This window comes from Camponotus floridanus, unplaced genomic scaffold (assembly GCF_003227725.1).
Source record: "Camponotus floridanus strain SB8 unplaced genomic scaffold, Cflo_v7.5 scaffold31, whole genome shotgun sequence".
NCBI lineage: Eukaryota > Metazoa > Arthropoda > Insecta > Hymenoptera > Formicidae > Camponotus > Camponotus floridanus.
Genome location: NW_020229448.1, coordinates 1,064,126 through 1,083,474, shown reverse-complemented (window position 1 = coordinate 1,083,474; position 19,349 = coordinate 1,064,126). Strand labels below are relative to the sequence as shown.

Sequence of the window (19,349 nt, the reverse complement as noted above, 5' to 3'; positions counted from 1 at the left end):
AACACACGCTTATTTAATTTTCCTTGCCAAAGAATCTTCAAGAGCAGTTGGCGGCAGCAGCAGCAACAGCTCTCAAAAATAAACCTGTCGGCAAAGCGCCAGGCTCGAAATACGCGTAATCTCATCCGCAGGGCGAGGGCCGATACGAAACGAGATTAAATTTTAATTTTACAATAAAGAATGAAGTATTAGAATGCCGTTGGCAAACATTCCTTCCCCTCTTAAAACTCGTAACGAAGGCTTGCTACCCTCTATATTCCGACTAACGGCCTCCACCTCCACCTCCGACAGGGCAACAGCGCGAACAGCTACCCCCATGGAACCCCTAAGACTCTAATTACGGCCTTACATCCCCCACCATTTCTCTCTCTTTCTCTCTCTTTCTCTTTCTCTCACGCCCTTCCGACTATTCTCATATTTTCTGACACTCCCCGTGTTACCACACTCCACTACAACCCACCCCCTACGCCATTACATGCAAATGCCACGGTTGTCTCTTTCCGCTAATAAAAGTCGTGCCCGTGCAATTTAGAACATCCGACGTTGGGCGCTATGGCTTCCGAAAGATACGAAACGAGACGCGGAATAAGTCTCGAAAGACAGCGAGAGAGACTTGGAGAGGATTATTACTCATTAGTAGAGTTGAAAGTAAAGACGCGCAGCAGACGTTATGCAACTCGAATTCGATGAATAAAAAATAAAATAAAAAAATCCCCTTTTTTAACTTTTTTAAATATCATACATATTATATCTAATATTTTTAATTGAAATAAATGATAAATGTAATTAAGATTTTTTTAAGAAAATTAAGAAATATAAATACTTTAAATTTATATATCAATCACGATTATAGCCTAAAATACATATAATTATTTATCTTGTTCGAATTGTATAAATTAATATTTTAAAACGCAAAATATACACCGCTGTCAATAAAATTTAATAATTTAAAATAGCACTTATGGATCACTGAGTCGAATATTATTAATTACGAAAAATTTTGCATCGATGTATAAGAAAAGAATCGTGCAAACCTATAGTTTATACTCATGAATGTGTAGTAAGAAATGAATCCACATAATGTTTAATCAGAACACGTTGCGGGCTTACGATATTAGCCGATATCACGTACTCTCCGTTTTATCCTTTTCCAACCTTCCTCATTGAGAGGGTAATTCGATCTAAACTCTTAATAAAATGTTGGAAAATCTTTCGATCGTTTTAAACTCTAGCTTTTTGTAAATTGTCATAAGCATATATATTTGTAAATTGCCATAAAGCACATATATTTGTTTCGTACATCGATATTTTTTTTCTTTCTTTTGATTATAACCAGAGAATTAAATCTTTTACATGTGCATATGTAGGGGAAATTTAATGTTTTATGAAATCGCGTGATAATCCTGGTAATGTAAAACCGATAGAGATTGTCTGAAAGTCTCACATATCGTAATTCTATATTCGCTGCGTTAAAATTTGATACATCTGTATATCAAGAAGAAGGTATCATGTATGACTTGCTGCTGATAACAACTCAATCAAAATACTAAACTTGTCACTGTGTGACCTTCGCTTCCATTAGGGATATATTTAACTAATAGATCATCGAGTTTATTGAGTCTGATAGCTTGTAATATTTCTATTGAGGCTAAAGGCAAACGTCACATGAAGTATAACGTCTCTCCAGACGCATAGAAATATAGTGTTCTTTGATTTTACGCCAAGAAAAAGTACTCCTCTTCTCTCGTTCCTATAAAATGCATTCGAGAGAGTGCCAGGTATATAACTCCAGATATATCCCCGTGGTTTGTGCGTTTAGCGTATCAAAAGCTTCCGTGAGACAAGGATCTCGCACTGCATCTAATAAATTGTTTGCAGATGCCTTGAAGTGAATTATTCCACTTGCTCCGAAACGGTTAAACCTCGAAGAAATTATCGCGTCGTTAAAACGTAAACTGAAACCCAATTTTATTTATCTCACATGTGTGTTCTAGTTTAATAGTTAAGTTAAAGATACTGTGCAATTTTAATCAATAATATTCAAACGTTGCATTCCATTGCATTATTAAAAAAAAAAAAAATTTTAGGAAATTTCCAAAATTGAGAACAAGGAAAACATTGCTCTTAGCTCATCAGCGAAAAGTCGCATTATGTCTGTCTATAGAGATAATCTATAATTAGGGAACCTTCGCGCTGGCCAAATATAATAATAGCTACAAGATAAAAGAAGACTCTGAGAGAGAAAAAGAGAGAGAGAGAGAGAAAGACAGACTTTCTTCTCCTCTCTCATACTTTCGTACACGCGCTTCCTCTGGGACTCTCCGGTTCAACTTGGACACATCACGCGAACAAAGGGGATTTGCGCGCACATGCGCACTCGATTCCACAGCACTGGTAACGATTCTAGCTCCTGTTATAAGCTAGCACACCCTCTAGTTCTCTCTGTCTCTCTCTCTCTCTCTCTCTCTCTCTGTCTGTTTCTCTCTCTCTCTCTCGCTCTCTCCTCTCTTCCTGGCTAACATCCATTGACTCGACAAGGTGCTGGAGTAGCTTCTACGCACACAGTGATAAAACAATGCGCGAATGTGTGAACGTGCAATGTCAAACGGAGGCCAAATGTGCATCTCGATATTTGAGAATCATAATGAAATATATATTTCAGCTGCACACACACACATACACAATGCAAAAAAAATTTATATATGCGTGCACAAATATATACTTCAATTTTATTTACCGTACGTGTGTTGTAATTTAATGATTGCGATAATTAAGCCAGAGATATTACGCGATCGATGCAGGCTGCATTCCGAATCCTTTCGAAAAAATGTTATAGAACGTGAAACTTTGGCTTTCAATTTCTCGATAAAAAAAAATCGCGAAGTATGTTCTTATATGTCTATAAAGATAAACGTAGAGACACGGGAAAATATAGTTACGTATTAATGTTTATAAAATAATCAGACAGTGAAGTACTTATGCAAGTATGTTGCTAGGCGAGATTGGAGAAAGCGAGAAAAGGAGGATAGTATGTATCTAAAACGCGCGGGACGACACACAAAAGCTGGAAATAGTGCTCTTAGTTTTTATCGGAGGGGAATAACAGTCGTGGTAAACGGTATCAGAGCCGCCGCGTGAAACAGTATGCTGATGTACTCCATACGTATCTAAACCGAATCGTTCTACGATATACAACTATTCCGTCTATCGTGGAGCTTCCGGAAACTGTTACCATTACCGTCAGGATATTCTAAGAGCCTACGATATATTAAATATTACTCCGTTTTATCGAGAACATCTCCATTTCTCTAGGAAGGCTTAATTAAAAACACACAGGGAATAAAAATTTGAACCCCGGAAAGAAAATGAAATGTATGAAAGAGCACACGTGGTTCACCAAGTGTGATTGATTTACGTTGAAGTGGATGACTTTGGAAGAAGTACGTACGCGCTTAACAGTATCTCTCCTAGGCTTCTATTGCCAGCCTTCATAGATGAGATAATGCGAAATTACGAGTAATTACGATGATAATTACTTGGGCGAAAGGTATTTTATTACAACAAGTCAGAAACTTAATTCATGAGCGGAGTAGTTAAAAGATTAGTAGTAGATTATATCGAGGCCGCCCAGGGCAAACGGATCATCTTACGAACGATTGAACTCCAGCGCCTCGAAGCGGTAACTCTACCTCCTCTTGTCGGCTGAAACATCGTCTCCCCTCGAGAAATCCCCAACCGTCGTACATTGTACAAATAATACGTTCGACAATCAAGCATCCCTACATACGTTTCGCCGCACGTTAAAATGCAAATGTATTTCCGGACATCGATTTCCAACAAATTACACGGCATTGTTGCCTGCAACACACCCAGGCAGGAGGCGTACGCCATCCGGCATTGGCTATCCGGAGACATAGGACAGGGAAACCCCTTTGGGGATGCCGCGTCGCCCTACGAACCCTTAGGTACCGCGTCGCGATTCGCCCTCGTTTTCCTTTCCTCTCGCTTCCTACGCTACGTCAACGAACCCGCCGAGCCTTCTCTCGCCCTAAAGATCCCACATCCGAAGATCTATATCGCCGCCGTCAAACCTGTCCAAATTGCTCGTTGTCGTGTAATGCAAGCGACCACATTTGTTACGATAGTGCCTCGTCGGGGTTTTCATTCTTCACTATTAGTGTTGGTGGGGGAACCTTCCGACGGCTCTCACAGTGTGCATGTGTAGTTACGTCATGGAGCATGTGATCGACTTTACCTCATAAGTCTAAACGGCTATACATTTGGGGGGTTCAATTATTAATATTTTTGTTACCTATGTTAATAAAAATAATAATAATATAAAGTTTATTAATTATTTTTATCAATTAATCAAATTTTATTAATTAAATTTGATTAATAATTCAATTCAATTTGATTAATAATTCAATTAATAAAATTTATTAATTAATCATTAAAAAATTTATTAATTATATAGACTAAATAAATAAATTTTTTCTCTAATTAAATCTCGTTACTATTCGCAAACTGTATTTTTAGTTAGTTAAAATCTTTTTATTACATCTCCTTCATTATTTAATATCTCTTATTTCTTTTTCACACAACGACATCTTTTATTCCAGTGAAACATATAAGCATGACTAAGACGGCGTCTGCTAGCGTTGACGATTACACATGCGTGAGATTTGTCCCTCCATATACTGCTCCAAGATTGCTCCACTACCTTAGTCGAGAAGACGCCGAAGAGCACGCACGCGGCGAAGGAGGTGCACGGCTACAGCTTACGTCGCACCCGGAGAGCACGTTTTCTCGCCTGGACAACGTCGTTCCGTGTGTCAACGCTATACATTTCCGTAACTACGCGAACGATATTCCCTCCGGCGTTGAGTACGAGCTCTCCCTCTCTCTCTCTTCTCTCTCTCTCTCTCTCTCTCCTCTCTCTCTCTCTCTCTCTGCCTCCCTCTCTCTCTCTCTATCTCTATAACGTGAAAATATGAAATACCTTAAGAACCTGCCGGCTCCTTTATATCCGGAGCCGCTTCTCCGTTCACATAATGGTATACTCCGAGGATGATCATGCGAGCAATGGCATCGGAGTAACGCAGTCTTAATCCTCGTAATGTCGCGAATATATTTGGTAGCAACGAAATTTTTTTTTTTTTTTTCGTATAAAAAATCCTGAAATACAAAAAACTTCCACTCACGAGTGATAACAATTTTGTTATGTATATAAAGATATAAGATATTAATTGTTAGAGACACGGTGTACATTTTATATTATAAACATATGCGTATATAGGATGAAAATATTAATTATTAGAATATTAATTATTAGAAATGATATAAAGCATGTTGTATATAACATCGATATTTGGAAAAATTCATATTTATTAAAGTTTAGACTTGAGCGTTTTAGAGAAAGAATTTCTCTTCCTTTCGATATCATAAAATACTGATAAAAAAGTATCGGTAATACATAGTATATGTTTAAAAATATTTATCTCAACATGTTGCAGACATCGCTTCAAAAACAAATGATTAATCCGAAATATTCGCGGAAGCATCCGTGGGCTGATGATTTCGTGCCATATTTTCCTTGTTTTATATTTATACATTATTGTATTTGTTGATTTCTTCTTCCACGTACGTTTTATTAGTTCCGCCATCAATTATTATACTTTCTTTATTGGAATATTATTTGCTTCAATAATTATTACTTGACATCCATAGACTATATATATATATATATATATATATATATATATATATATATATATAATAAATGTGTATGTATAAAAATGTGTTTCGATCAAAATGTACTAATTATCCAAATTCACATAAGTATACTTGTAGGTTAATTTAAAAAGCCGATACATTGCGCAGTGATAAGTGCATTGCGAGCGTTGTTTGTTTGAAATAATTTAATGAGATTACAACGGCAGTTCTGCAGATAATGATATCGTTGTTTAGAGTTCCATTTGACGCCATGGCACTCTATTAAAGCGATAGTTCAGTCTTTGATCAATGACTCAGAAACTCTGCCGTTCTCTAAAGTTTATTGACGATAGACTTTATTAAATATTAATATTTTAAGTTACGAATTTAAAATATAAAAAATATATTTCTTTTTATAATTTTTATTAGTATAATTATATCATTTCTTTTAACTTTAAATTTTACATATTTTACATATTTTTATATATACATTTTACATATTTTATATATAAATTTTACATATTTTACATATTTTATAAATTTTACATATTTTTTTCTCTCTATTCTCTTTTTCTATAAAATTTTAAATCATGAATTGTGGTCAATAATTAAAAATATATGCCTAAAAGCGATATACAAATATGTTGCCGAAATGTCTTCTCATATGTATTTTTAAGCAGAAACTCGAAATGGAAGATCTTAATTCAACATCTCAATCTCTCACTTATTTAATTATCATTTATGATTAAGTATTAATCGTTTGTCAAGCAATAAGACATCTTGATATAACGAGATATATTTATCAAGATATATTCATTAATTCGAATACATTTGCAGTTATTAATTTCTTTGTAAATTAATTTATTAAATCACTTTTTTAGTAAAATTCATTTATAATAAATGATGCAAAAATTCATTGCAGATATGAATAATAGCATATTGTCAGGCTTCGATAAAAAAGTGATATCAATATGATAAATAATATTAGATTGTAATTTTTTATAGCAAATTAATCATTATCAAATATAAAGAATTGATGATTATATTTGATGAACTATATATTTTTATAATTTAGTTAGTAAGATGTGATTTTCACATTCTTCTATTCGCATTCGTTTTTGTGGTACAGAAAATATAAAAATGATTTTCAAGTATAATTCGTTTTCGCTTAAGATATAAATTATATAAAGCAGTTTCGCTTAGGATATAAATTATATAAAATCTGCTACCAAGAGTGCACGTGTACCATTGTAAAGAACAAGATATACGTATGTAACATTCTTTATAATTCACATGTACATTTGATTAAAATTTAAGATATAAGAGAGACTTTAGATAATATTATAAGCGTTTATCTTTCAATATTACTTGCTGCTATTTAATCTCTAATTCATATATTAAAGATAAATCTTAATATCTCTAATTCATATATTAAAGATAAACACAAATGTAAAATTTCTATTACGTTTAATGGAATAATGATGCAAATTATTGACTAGCTTACAAATAAATAGATTAAACATGATGTAATCGCTATAATTATGATTCATAAAAATTATTATGTAAATAAATTGAACACTTGCTTGTCTCAATTAATTTCAAAATTTTAAATTATATTATAATTTTATATTCATTTTATAATAATTTCTTAACATTAATTATTAATTTCTATTGAATGATCTCAAAACTGCATCTGACAATTATTTAAAAGAGAAAAAAAAATATTGAAAGAAAAACTTTAAAAGACGTCCTTAATATATATAACTTGATATTCGAAAATTAAAGGATTTCAAAGTTTATTTAGTGCGAGATTTTGAAATTAAAACAGGAAGGAAACAAATGTAAAGAAAGGAATGCGCCGATACCCATGACGTCCTTTGTCGAAAATGTCATGCGGTTGATTTTTATATTAGGATACGATCAAAGCCTTTACTTTCACTTGGCTCAGCACGAAACCACGTTGTGATTTATACATTTGTGAACAATATCTTAAATTGCACTTTTCCAGTTTTTTTCTTCTTTTTCTTTTGATTTCTAATTTTCTGAAAAAAATACGCAACATGTGACAAAGAGTGAAAGTTTCAACAATGAAAAGATTTTTTGAGAAAGAGTTAATCCGGAAAAAAAGATTTCCAAGAAGAAAGAAGTTTATTAGACAACTGTCATATCAGTTTCTTAAAAAAAGCAAGGTATATATTAAAACAAATATTTTATAAATTTATTGGACTAGCTTTATTTAGAAAGGAATAGGCATAGGAATTTTTTCAGAGTCCTTCGAAAAAACGCATTGACCAAAAATAACTCCCCTATACGCTTTGAAAGTGCCAAAAATAATTATAATGATGTAAAGGTATAATGACAAAGGTACAAAAAATAATTATAGTGATGTAAACGCATAAAATTATACACTACATGTTCCGAAATACTCCGTACATTGAAAAAAAAGTATGAAAAGTATTTCAGAAAGATACGTACAGATAATCTTCTCTCTCATAAATATCTTCTTCCTATTGCGTAATAATTCTCCGATTAACTTTGCATTAATAAATAATTATAATTTTCTTTTCGATAAAAAAACGCGAAAGTGCGAGCCTTACACATTCCTCAGATTATTATTACATTAATCAGGTCCTCGGGAGTCCCGATTCCAAGTGTCCTTTACCTTACGCGGTAAGATACCGGGTGGCCGTCGCGTAAACGTTATACACACTGATATTTGGAATCGACCGGTCGGGCCTGAGGATTTGACTGGTGCGATGGCTTCGGCACGCGACATAACGGAATACGCGCCGCCGTATGACCATAAAATAAACGTTCGGGGTGGTGGGCGCGGGCCGAACCTGTGGCGGCGTATAAACACTTATATAACGGCAATTAAACTGCTTTTAAGGCCCATAAAACTGCAGTTTCAATAATCTCTGTGACAACACGATTCCGACCTGTCTACGGGAGCGTGGCTTACCTCGGAGGAAACGTCACGCGCTCGCTGCACTGATAAAAAGAATTTCGATCGTCGCCCTCCACCCCTCCTCTCTCTCTCTCTCGACGCGGCACGTATTTCTCTCGATCGATTTCGCGTTCCCCGAAAGTTCCTTTTACGAGCCGCTTCACGATCAACCCTCCGATTTCTCGCGCGCACCGCGTGTTTGTTACACGCGTCGATGTGTTTTGTGCCGACATCGGGGAGCGTATATTAATGGCTAACCGAGAAGGCGATGGGAAAACAAAAAAGATGGGAAGAGATGCCGTGAGCCGATGGCATAAAGCAGAATTCCGGATGAAATTTTCCGGATAAAATTTCGATGGGAACTACTATTCTTTCTCTCCTAGCCAATGTCGGATACCTGCTGGATGCTGATGCGATCCAGGCGAGGGAGGATAGCGTGCGAGAGAGAGAGAAACGAGGAGAGCCGACGAGATCGGAGGCGGGAGAATACGAAGATAGGGTCCAGGTAGGGGAGGCAGGAACGATGAAATGGGATAATACCGACGCTGCAGGACGCGGCAGCCATCATCGAATGCTAATGAGGGGTTGGCGGCTTTTGGGGCAGTGGACTCTACCCGCCGTTGTCGGCGCGCGGGATCGGTCTGATTATAAATTATACATTATCTCCTGCTAGTCCCCGTGTACACACCGTAATCCAGTTAGACATTCACGTGCCTGCGAAACTCAATGTCAGAATATGTTTCCATGCTCGCGAGAGACAGATTAGAAATTCGTCCGCGCCAGCAATTTCGCTTGGTCGGAGTTTAGAAATTTTGTTAATCGCCGAAATATTCATTTCAGTCGCGCAAATATTTAGACTGCCTTTGTTCTTAAACTAGGAGAAAACGAAACGGTCGGGAAGAATCTGTTGAATTTCGAAACGTTGATACAAACATAAAGCCGTTTTATCTTGCCGATTATCGGTATGAATAAAGTGATGAAATTGTCTTGATCACACCGGTACGCATTCTCTAAAACATATACTGCGTTCGCAATCTCTATACATCGTTAAAAAAATTTGCACATATATACATAATAATATTTAATATTTAATCATATAATAATTAATAATCTAATGATAAAATGTAAAAAACCAACAAGAATTTTGATTTCTTGTTTGAAAATACAAATAAAAAAAAATAAAATTAATATTTTATTGATTTTTAATTGATGAAAAAATAATTTTGAATATAAAAATTATATACATCTATTTAACATATATTTGTACGCTTATTAAAATAGAATTTATTGTAATAATTAGATGCAATTAACACATTATTGTTACAGATTCTAGTATTATAAATATACTATGTCACAATTAATGAATATAAATACCTAAAATAAGCATGTAGTGTTATGCGAATAAATTTTGAAGACAAAGAGAAACTTTAACATTTCAGTAATCAATAAACAATCAATATACAAAATATTTCTTGAAAACTAGGTAATGAATAAAAAATTTATTCTATGTTTTTCGGTTCTCCTTTTTCAGAGAAATATCAGCGACTCATCTCTCGATTGCACCATAAATTACTGTACTACATCCCTATATTTCTAGATGCAACAAATCTTAATAAGATGCGATCTTGAAAAACAAGTTTGAATCATTTGCCGATTCGGAATTTCAGAGTATAGCATTCACATATTAATCACATGAGACAATGAAGAATATAGTTAAGAAGGAGAATTTAAAAGCACTTTGTATTCATGTATACAATAGATGCGAAAATGAAACGAAAAATGTTCTATTGTATACTATACAATAATAAAATATTTATATTTTCCGCGTCAAAATATGGCATCAGTTAATATGACAAAACATTAAACATTATAATAAGTTTAACCATATGTGTTCCAATCAATTTAATTAAAAATGGGATCTAAAAATTAAACTAAAATCGAAAGGAAAATGAATTTCTATATGAAAAAATATTCATATATACAAAGATTAAATTTCAAAAAATGGCACGATATATTTAACATATTTTTCGAATTAATTAATACTGCGACTAATTAAAATAATATATTTATTAAAGTAATTTGAATTCATAATGTTTAATATTTTCCATTTTGATTTTTACCATTATTACGGATTATTATTTTATCATTTTAAGGTTATTTTGATGTCATTTACTGTTGAATTGATTAATTTTATATTTAATATAACATATTTAATATATTGAATATAATACACATAATTAATCCAAAATATATAAATGATTTATTCATTAATGCTAATGTAAAATGATAAATTAATCTCACACATTTACATAATGTGATATAACTTGAAATATACAAGTGCAGATTCACACGAAAGATTAATAAGTTATGGTATAATGGCGAATGCGTATTCTCTTCGGCCAATTGAATATATACGGAGACAGATATTATATATCCCGTTTAAATATATCGGAATGTAATTTCCTACCGGGCTAAGCATTCCCTCTGCAGTCGGTAACTTCATATAGTGATCGCCAATGCCTATTTGAAATTATGATACGTCTGATGTAAACAAACCATCACGATAAAAGCCAACGACTGAAGTTTTAATTTTATCTAATCGGTATTTACTGCGCTATTGTGGACTCGTAAGTGGCCGTATAAAAGATAGTCACGGAGATTATTCGCGACTAACATTATCACGGTGACGACAGGTGTAGTTGCCCATATACATGTCCTTCTTGCATGCGCAACTAACATAAATGAATAGGGTAAGGACTTAGCGCGTGCTCGGTAGCACGATCCACGTAAACGATCCGAACAATGACCTTGGAGCACAGCACTCGAAATTACATCATTTTTGTTAGTCGCAGATTTATGATCAAGTCATTACCTGGTCGATCATATAGGAACAAATTGCTTTGAAAGCGTTTCTTGTAACTCTCAACTTTATATGTAAAAATACAATGTCCATATAAGAGTTCCCTTCTCTTGTGGTAATATATATACATATATAATCTATCCTTTTCTTAAATTGTGTTTCAACAATACTTTATACGTATTGTTGAATACATAAGGTTTCTTCTCTTATATGGACATTGTATTTTCACATATATAAATTGAAAGTTACGAAAATCGCTTTCAAAGCAATTTGTTCCTGATCGAGCTACTGTTCAGGTAACGACTATAGGTATATATATTCAACAATACGTATAAAGTATTGTTGAAACACAGTATACAGTATTCTTTTTTAGTCCAACAAATGGCCGTAATGTTCTGAATATATTTTGTCTACACATTAGATTTAAAAAAAAGTTGAAAAACATATTTGTCGTACTTTTATAACTAACAATGAGCCATCTGGTAAATCTGATTACCTTACCGACAGCTCGATCATAGAAACAAATTGCTTTGAAAGTGTTACTTGTAACTTAATGTTACACGTGAAAAGGTGATATCCGTGTAAGGTCAATGTTGTTGGAAGAAAACATAAGAAAAGGATAGATTACTAGTCTCATTCAGTTCAAAAAATGGTCGTAATGTTTCCAGTATATTTTGTCTATAGATTAAACTTAAGAAAGAATTGAAGAAAGGAAGAAAAATATGACTAGCACGTGAGGTCATAACTTTGTATATGGAAGGAACCATTTCCCTCTTGAAGGCTAGTCCTTGTCTGAGACATATAGATCTTATATTAAACACTTTTATTTTTGCGAGAACTCATTAGGTCCTTGGAACAAAAGTGAAAATAGAGAAAGATTTTTATATCATATTAAATTTTCATATTATATAACACTCTACACATAACACCTATGAAAGTTATTGTTATACTAAAATAATTCATAGGCTTAAAATACTTTTATATACGTAATATTTCTCGAAATACGTATATCTTTCTCTCTTCTATGCTTCATAATTAATATAAGTAGGATTAATAAGATTGCAATTTAAAAACCTATTATTTTTATGACTTTCCGAATAATTAATATCATCTCTCACAATTAAAACTTTTAAATTTGCGAAGAAATGTTTCAGTTTCAGATAGCATTTTGCATATTCGCAGAAATATGGAATATATATATATATATATGTTACGAATATGTGCGCAAATAATGATAATATCGTATGTATAATAATAATAATGTAAAAACATTTCAAAATTAGCAGCAATACTCACCGCACACGACTCTGTCAAATGGACTCATCCAATCTGGAAAATAAAAAGATTGATCAAAACATTCGAAGAAAATTATTTAAACGATTCAAAAAGCGTCTTCTGCCCCTCTTTGCATATGATGTTGAATAAGATGGTAGTATTTTCAAAAATTAGCTACTCATGCGTAGTTTCAAGCGATAAAACTTTCCACATGCACTTGAGATAAAGCCTTGCGATAGGCAAGATTTCTTAAGCATACTCTAAGTCGCAAGACACATTATGATTCCAACGCATAATAAACACATACATTAATATTAAACATTACATAAATACATAACATTAAGATACAATTTAGGAAATCGACAGAAACTATATAAATCTGATTTAGTCAATCGAAAACATCAAATAAATAAACGATAAGACAAGGCAAACGATTGGATTCAATGAATAGGTAAAATTAGATTGACATTAGTAATTTGCTAGACATTAAGAAATTTGAGATAATCCTTGACTTCTCACAGTGAAAAATAAGTATGATTTTAAAAATATCTAAGTTAAAGATATTGATGTACATATATTGAGATTAATTAGATTCAAAATAACATCGATGTCTGGATTATATATGTATATCAATCCGATAATTTATTTATTGACAAAACTTTGTTATAATACAGTTTTATACTAGAAAAACAGAAACTGCAATGTTCTCACATATACACGATCTCATATATACATCAATTATTCACAGTTAAACTAAAATTGAAATTAAATTATCTAAAATAATATTAATTATGCGCTATAAAAATGTATACTTATAGACTGCCAACATGATTTTGATTCGACTATAGTCCCGCAAACTAAAATCGTCACGCTACACTGTCGACTGAATCATTCACCTCGACTCCCCAAACCGTAAAGTTATTCTTATACACACATAAAATAGATAAGAAACCTATTGACGCATGAATAGACATATGACAATAAAAGTGCTCCAAAAACCGCAAACTCTTTAGAGCAGTTAAAAGTAAATCAAATGTGAAAATAGAAATAAATAAAATTATAAAGGCATTAATGCTTACGCACTAGTGTAAAAATAATATCAGCTGTGTTTTGTTGTCAGTTTAAAACATGCGAAAGCGGTACTAAAATAAAAGATGACGCTTTAAATAATGTAAGAAGAAATTTAAATACGAGGCGAAACGCGAAAATATTAGACGTTAATTGTGCATTTTACAAGACTGATTAAAGTGATAGGAATAATCGCAAAGTAGATCATTCTGAAAATTATGATTGAGAAAATTGATTTGGGAGATAGTTCGCCGAGTAATTTACGCGAAAGCGATTTAACTTTCTAGATAATGTAAATGCAATAATTATCATAGGTTAATTTCATTCGTACGTATTTATTTCTTATAACGACATATTGTACATTTTAAACGGAAAAAGTATATGGAAATCTATGAAATTCTATTGCTAATCAGCTCCATCGCGACGCGCATTAGGAATTACACAATTATGATTCGCATAAATCGGGCATAACGCGAGACCTCACGAGTTGGCAAAACGGAAAGTTAACACGTTAACGCCAAGTATTATTATAACGTGTTGATAGCGAAATGGACTTCGGAAAATAATTTGCATATTCAAAGATTACAACTTAATCGCAATATATTCCGCGATTCCCTTACTTCGCGAGGGTACGCCTTGCATTATATTATTATTATGCGCGTTCGCAACACACGCGAGTGCGCGAACGGAAGATCGTTCCCCGAAAAATTTGGGATTTAAGCGGCAATAACGTTTAAATAACTTGAAGCCGGTTAAAAAGTTAATTCGTCGCGTGGATTCAAGCAGGCGAATCAAATACGGTAATTGGAGTTTTTACCGGAGATATATACCTGGAACGATAAATCGAAAATCAAATTGCGACTTCGCAAAAACGCGCGCGCTATTCGTGCGTGAAATGTCACGGCGAGTCAGCTGATTTCCCTTCCGACGAGGCCCGCTTTTCGCGCGAGCCTCTCGGAGTTATTTCGTCGCAACAATATCACAAAACGCGAGAAAAATACAAACTAAACAATTTTCGCGCACGTCAGCGACAAGAATGAGACAACAGGACCGGCTGGCGTTGCGCTCGCCGCAAATATACGTGATAAATACCGTCGGCGCTTTGTCCTAGCTCGACACCTCTTGGCAAACAAAGACGCTGTTCCGACAAGGCGCGCACGTACAATGTATTATACGGACATCGGAATAACTCCAAGTTTCGTGCGGCAACAACAGCGTCTGGAGGACTCAAATTTATATAATGTAAAGTTTATTCTTCAATAGTTATAGGTATTCTTCGAAAATTGTCCGTTACGTTCCATTTTGCGAAAATGTTTCCGTCGACAATGTTATTAATATATAAGATAATTATCTTATTGACGCTTATCTTATATAATAATTACAATTATAATGACGCAGCAAAATTAATATTATGCGATTCCAAAAAATCAGGGAAATTAAAATAGTGTGAATATCTTTATCATCTTCGTGCATATGTGTGTTGTATTTTTAAAAATTAATATACAAGTTAGTTTAAATAGCATTATAAATGTGTGTAAAATATCATTAATTACTCTAAAATTATAAATACATCAATATTTTTATTAGGAAAGAAAATCAGCAGAAAAATCTGTCATAAAATGAGAGTACTCTTGTATGTATATATGCATGCATATAATAAAAGTAAGATTTTTTCTCTGATACATGTCAAATTATGAAACAGCTGATCTCATCTAGCGTTATCGTAAAGATGCGTGCAAGAAAGAGAAATATAATTATTAACATATAATTTGTCTCGGAAAAACAATATTTGTATACTTATGCATGTGCAACGATTTTACGAATAAACTAACGTCTACACAATTAACATAATCATTTAATTAAACATCTCTCGACATAATTATAATGAAAATTGCAACTTGTAGAAATTAATTAAGATTGTAAATTATATATAAAGAAAATTACCGCTTTTCTTCCATATTTAAATTTCATATAAACACAATGTCTGATATACATTTATATTTTTCCGCAAGTTGTAATTTAAAGAAGCGATTAATAAATTAATCTAAATTATGAAAAATAACAATGAAAATAGAGAAGCTATCGGGAGTTATTTATACGTAATTTTTCATCTTGTATTTTGTATAAAAATAACATTATGTAACTAGAAGAGAATTTACTTTAAATAAATTACGTGTGAATTAATGTTATTGTACAGCGATAAATGATAGTTTATGGATGATTTGTGATAGCATTTTGAACCGCTCTCATATTTTTTTATATGCTACATTATACATTCTTTAGATTAATCGCTATAGAGAGTTGTTTAATATTTTTTGTTATCATCTTATGCTGAAAATTTCATGCAAATTGCGATCATCGATGCAATTTTCTCAATCATGCAATAAAGAAAAAAAAAGTATCGCAGCATTCAATCGAAATATTATAAAAGTGCAGAAACAGACTTATATACCTATAATTAATTTTCGTCATATTTTAATAATTAATAACATAATCGAAATAAAAAAAAACATTTAAAATCCGACATAAATATAAATACAATACATTGCATATATATTCTTTTTAGTAATTTGCAAGTGGCGTATTACAATTTTATTCAGTAATTTGACGATATTAATCAAAGAATTAACCAATTGAACGGCAAATTAGCTGAAAGAAAACCGCCATGGGTCCATTTCACGGCGCCATAAGTCTACTTTTGCAAAAGTCGATTCGCGCATACGGTGAAGCTACGGCCGACTTGTCGCATTGGTAACGAGAAGAGGAGACTCACCGGTGATGGACATCCACGGATACCGGGGTATGTCCGAGATCCCGGGTTGGCCGGTGGTGGGTTGTTGGCAGGACGTCAAGGGATCGACGACGGCCGATGCGGCGGCCGCCTGATGATAAAACTGCGCGGCCGCTGCCATGGAGGCCGAGGCGGCGGACACGGCCGAGGAAGCGGACGCGGAGGAGACGAGGCTACCGGGCGTAGCGCCGTTCTGATGATGGTGGCCCAGGGTATAGTTGACCATGGGATCGGCCGAGGCGGGTGCCACGTTGCCGGTTAGGCTGGCCGTGTAACGGCAGGACTTGTCGCCGGCGGTGGCGGCGTCGACGGCGGCGGCGGCTGCCAGGGCAGCGCTGGACGCCGCCGTGGAACCGAAGCCGGGCACCATGCTGGACGTGGCGCCGAACGCGGCGGCCGCGACCGCTTGCTGCTGCTGATGATGATGATGCGCCGCGGCGGCGGATACGTAGGGATACATGCCGGAGGTGGTGCGCGCCGCCGGTGACGTGGAAGCGGAGCTACCCGAGTGCTGGGGACTCGAACCCGTCGGGCTCGGCGAGTTGTGCTGTTGCGCGTAATTGACAGCCGCGGCCGCTACTGCAGCCGCGGATAGGCTCGATTCTAGACTGGCGGTGGCCGGACTCGTCGTGCACTGGATGGTACCGGGATTCGCGCTTGAGAACAACTGTTGCGGATGAAACTGTTGGTACTTGGCAGGTAGCATACTATCAATTATGAATTTCGTACTCATATCGCCGCTGTCGGTGCCGATGCGGACCCGATGCCGGTGACACGCCCGCGCCGGGACGAGTGTCTCAACACCGACACCGCGACGACGACGCGTCCATCGGCTGCTGCTGCCTCATCGCGTACCCCGGGATCCCGCGCGGATCGCGACACCCTGCGCTCCTTTCGTTAGGTTCCTTTTCGATCGAGGAAACGAGATGCACTTTATTCTTCCTCTTCTTCGCCGCCCGCTCCAACGAGACGCCTCGCTTCGGTCGCTCTCCCCGCGACCCGTCCACAATTCTCCTTGCCTATCCGGCGACGTCCACTTTTTCCGGTACCACTTATGCAACTCGGCACATTATCACAACAACAATACCGAACGCGGCGGCAACGGGTCGCACGCGGTCACTGGGATACGACTGGACCACGAATCACCGACCGTCCGCGATGGCAAATGACATGTCCCTCCTCTCGATCTCTCTCTCGGGGTCGGAAGAGCCGCGAGACGTTCGCGGATCCTCGCGTACGAAAATTTCGACCCTCGCCTACCTTCGCTATCGTAATCGCGCGCCCTCCCGATTACGAATCCACCCCCGGTTTTATCGGAATAACAATCGGCGATAAAGCAGCGGGTCCTTCCTCGCGATCGGACCCACCCCGGACGACCCAACTCGTAGTCCCAACTCGGAAATTGGGCGACGATGAGAACCCGGCGACGGCACGAGGAGAGAGAAGAGAAGAGCGTGGCCCCTGTCAGGTGTTAGAAGCCGTTTCTTGCGTACTTCTCGGATAGTCGACGAATCCTTTATGGGCCATGCATGAAGGTACTATAGCCCCCTATCCCGAACGCCGCGTACTACAACCCACGGCGAGCTAAATGTAACCCCTTACAATAATGGCGCCGCTTGTCTCTCCCGTTCCGTTCCCCCCTCTCTTCGCGCGAGTCTCGAGCGCGCCGGGGTACCAGCTGGTAAACAGAGCGCCGTCCAATCGCGGCGCGGCCGCGCTCGTCGCGGACCAATCGTGGCCACGCTAGGCGCGCCAAGATGAATGGGTCTCTTTCTCCATCAGTTCTCCTCTCGCTCCGATCTTCCTTTTCGCCGATACTACGAGCTCTCTTCCCACACTTGGGCTTCGACGCATCTCTCGCTCGCTCGCTCGCTCGTATACCCGGCGTGCTCCGTCCGTCCGACGGTCCGTTCGCCTCATCGCCAGTGCAGTCGTGCTCGCCACGTTGCCTTATACTTTGCAACGTTCCAACGTCTCACACGGTATTTTCTGTCCTTCCCTCGCTTACTCTCTCTCTCTCTCTCGTTCGAGTGCAGTCTCTCTCTCTCTCTCTCTCTCTTTCTCTCTCTTCATCTCGTTCTTGCGCTATCTTCGTCCTCTATTCCGTCGAAATTATTATTTTTTTTCCTTTAGATCCTACAAGGCAGCACTGTTTTCGATTTTTTGCTTCGTACACGTTATTCACTTCCTTTCCTATCCTGTATTAGTTTTAGGATTTTAAAGATGCAGAGACTAGATTTGTGACTGTTAAATCTCTGAGAGCACACTTCGAGGATATTTCTCCTTTTATTTGCAATCGGAAATTACTCCTCTTTGTATTTTTTATTTTAGCAAAGCATTCTTCTCATTCCTTCTTAATTGATAATCTCTGATGTGGTGATTATAATTCTTCAAAAGCAGCACACGGTTCTTCATAAATATGTATATCATATTTTTATTTCCATTCATTAGACTCACTATAAACTTTACATATCCGACGATAAAGTAATTTTATGCCACATAATACAAAGCGGAGTAAAACTCTATTCATTTTTTTTCTTATATATATTCATTATAATTATTATTGTAATTATAAGAATTTTTCATTTAGAAGCTTGTGTGTGTAACCTTTTTCTCGTATTTACCATCAATTATTTATTGCTTTCGCTAACTTTCTATTTTTCTCTTTTATATTTGATATCAATTGGTTGGATTTA

General features: G+C 36.0%; 1 protein-coding gene across 2 annotated transcripts in view; it reads right to left on the bottom strand.

The window, feature by feature from the left end:
• The window catches only part of LOC105252419 (homeobox protein abdominal-A homolog), a 29,406-nt gene extending 10,415 nt beyond the window's left edge, over positions 1-18,991 (bottom strand). For both annotated transcript variants that reach the window (XM_020027891.2, XM_025410337.1), the window contains exons 1-2: positions 16,636-18,991; positions 12,816-12,848 (exon numbers count right to left, since the gene is read on the bottom strand). In XM_020027891.2, coding sequence (XP_019883450.2) covers positions 12,816-12,848; positions 16,636-17,386 — 784 coding nt within the window. In that variant the 5' untranslated portion in view covers positions 17,387-18,991. The remainder of the gene's footprint in view (positions 1-12,815; positions 12,849-16,635) is intronic.
• Positions 18,992-19,349: the final 358 nt, after the last annotated feature.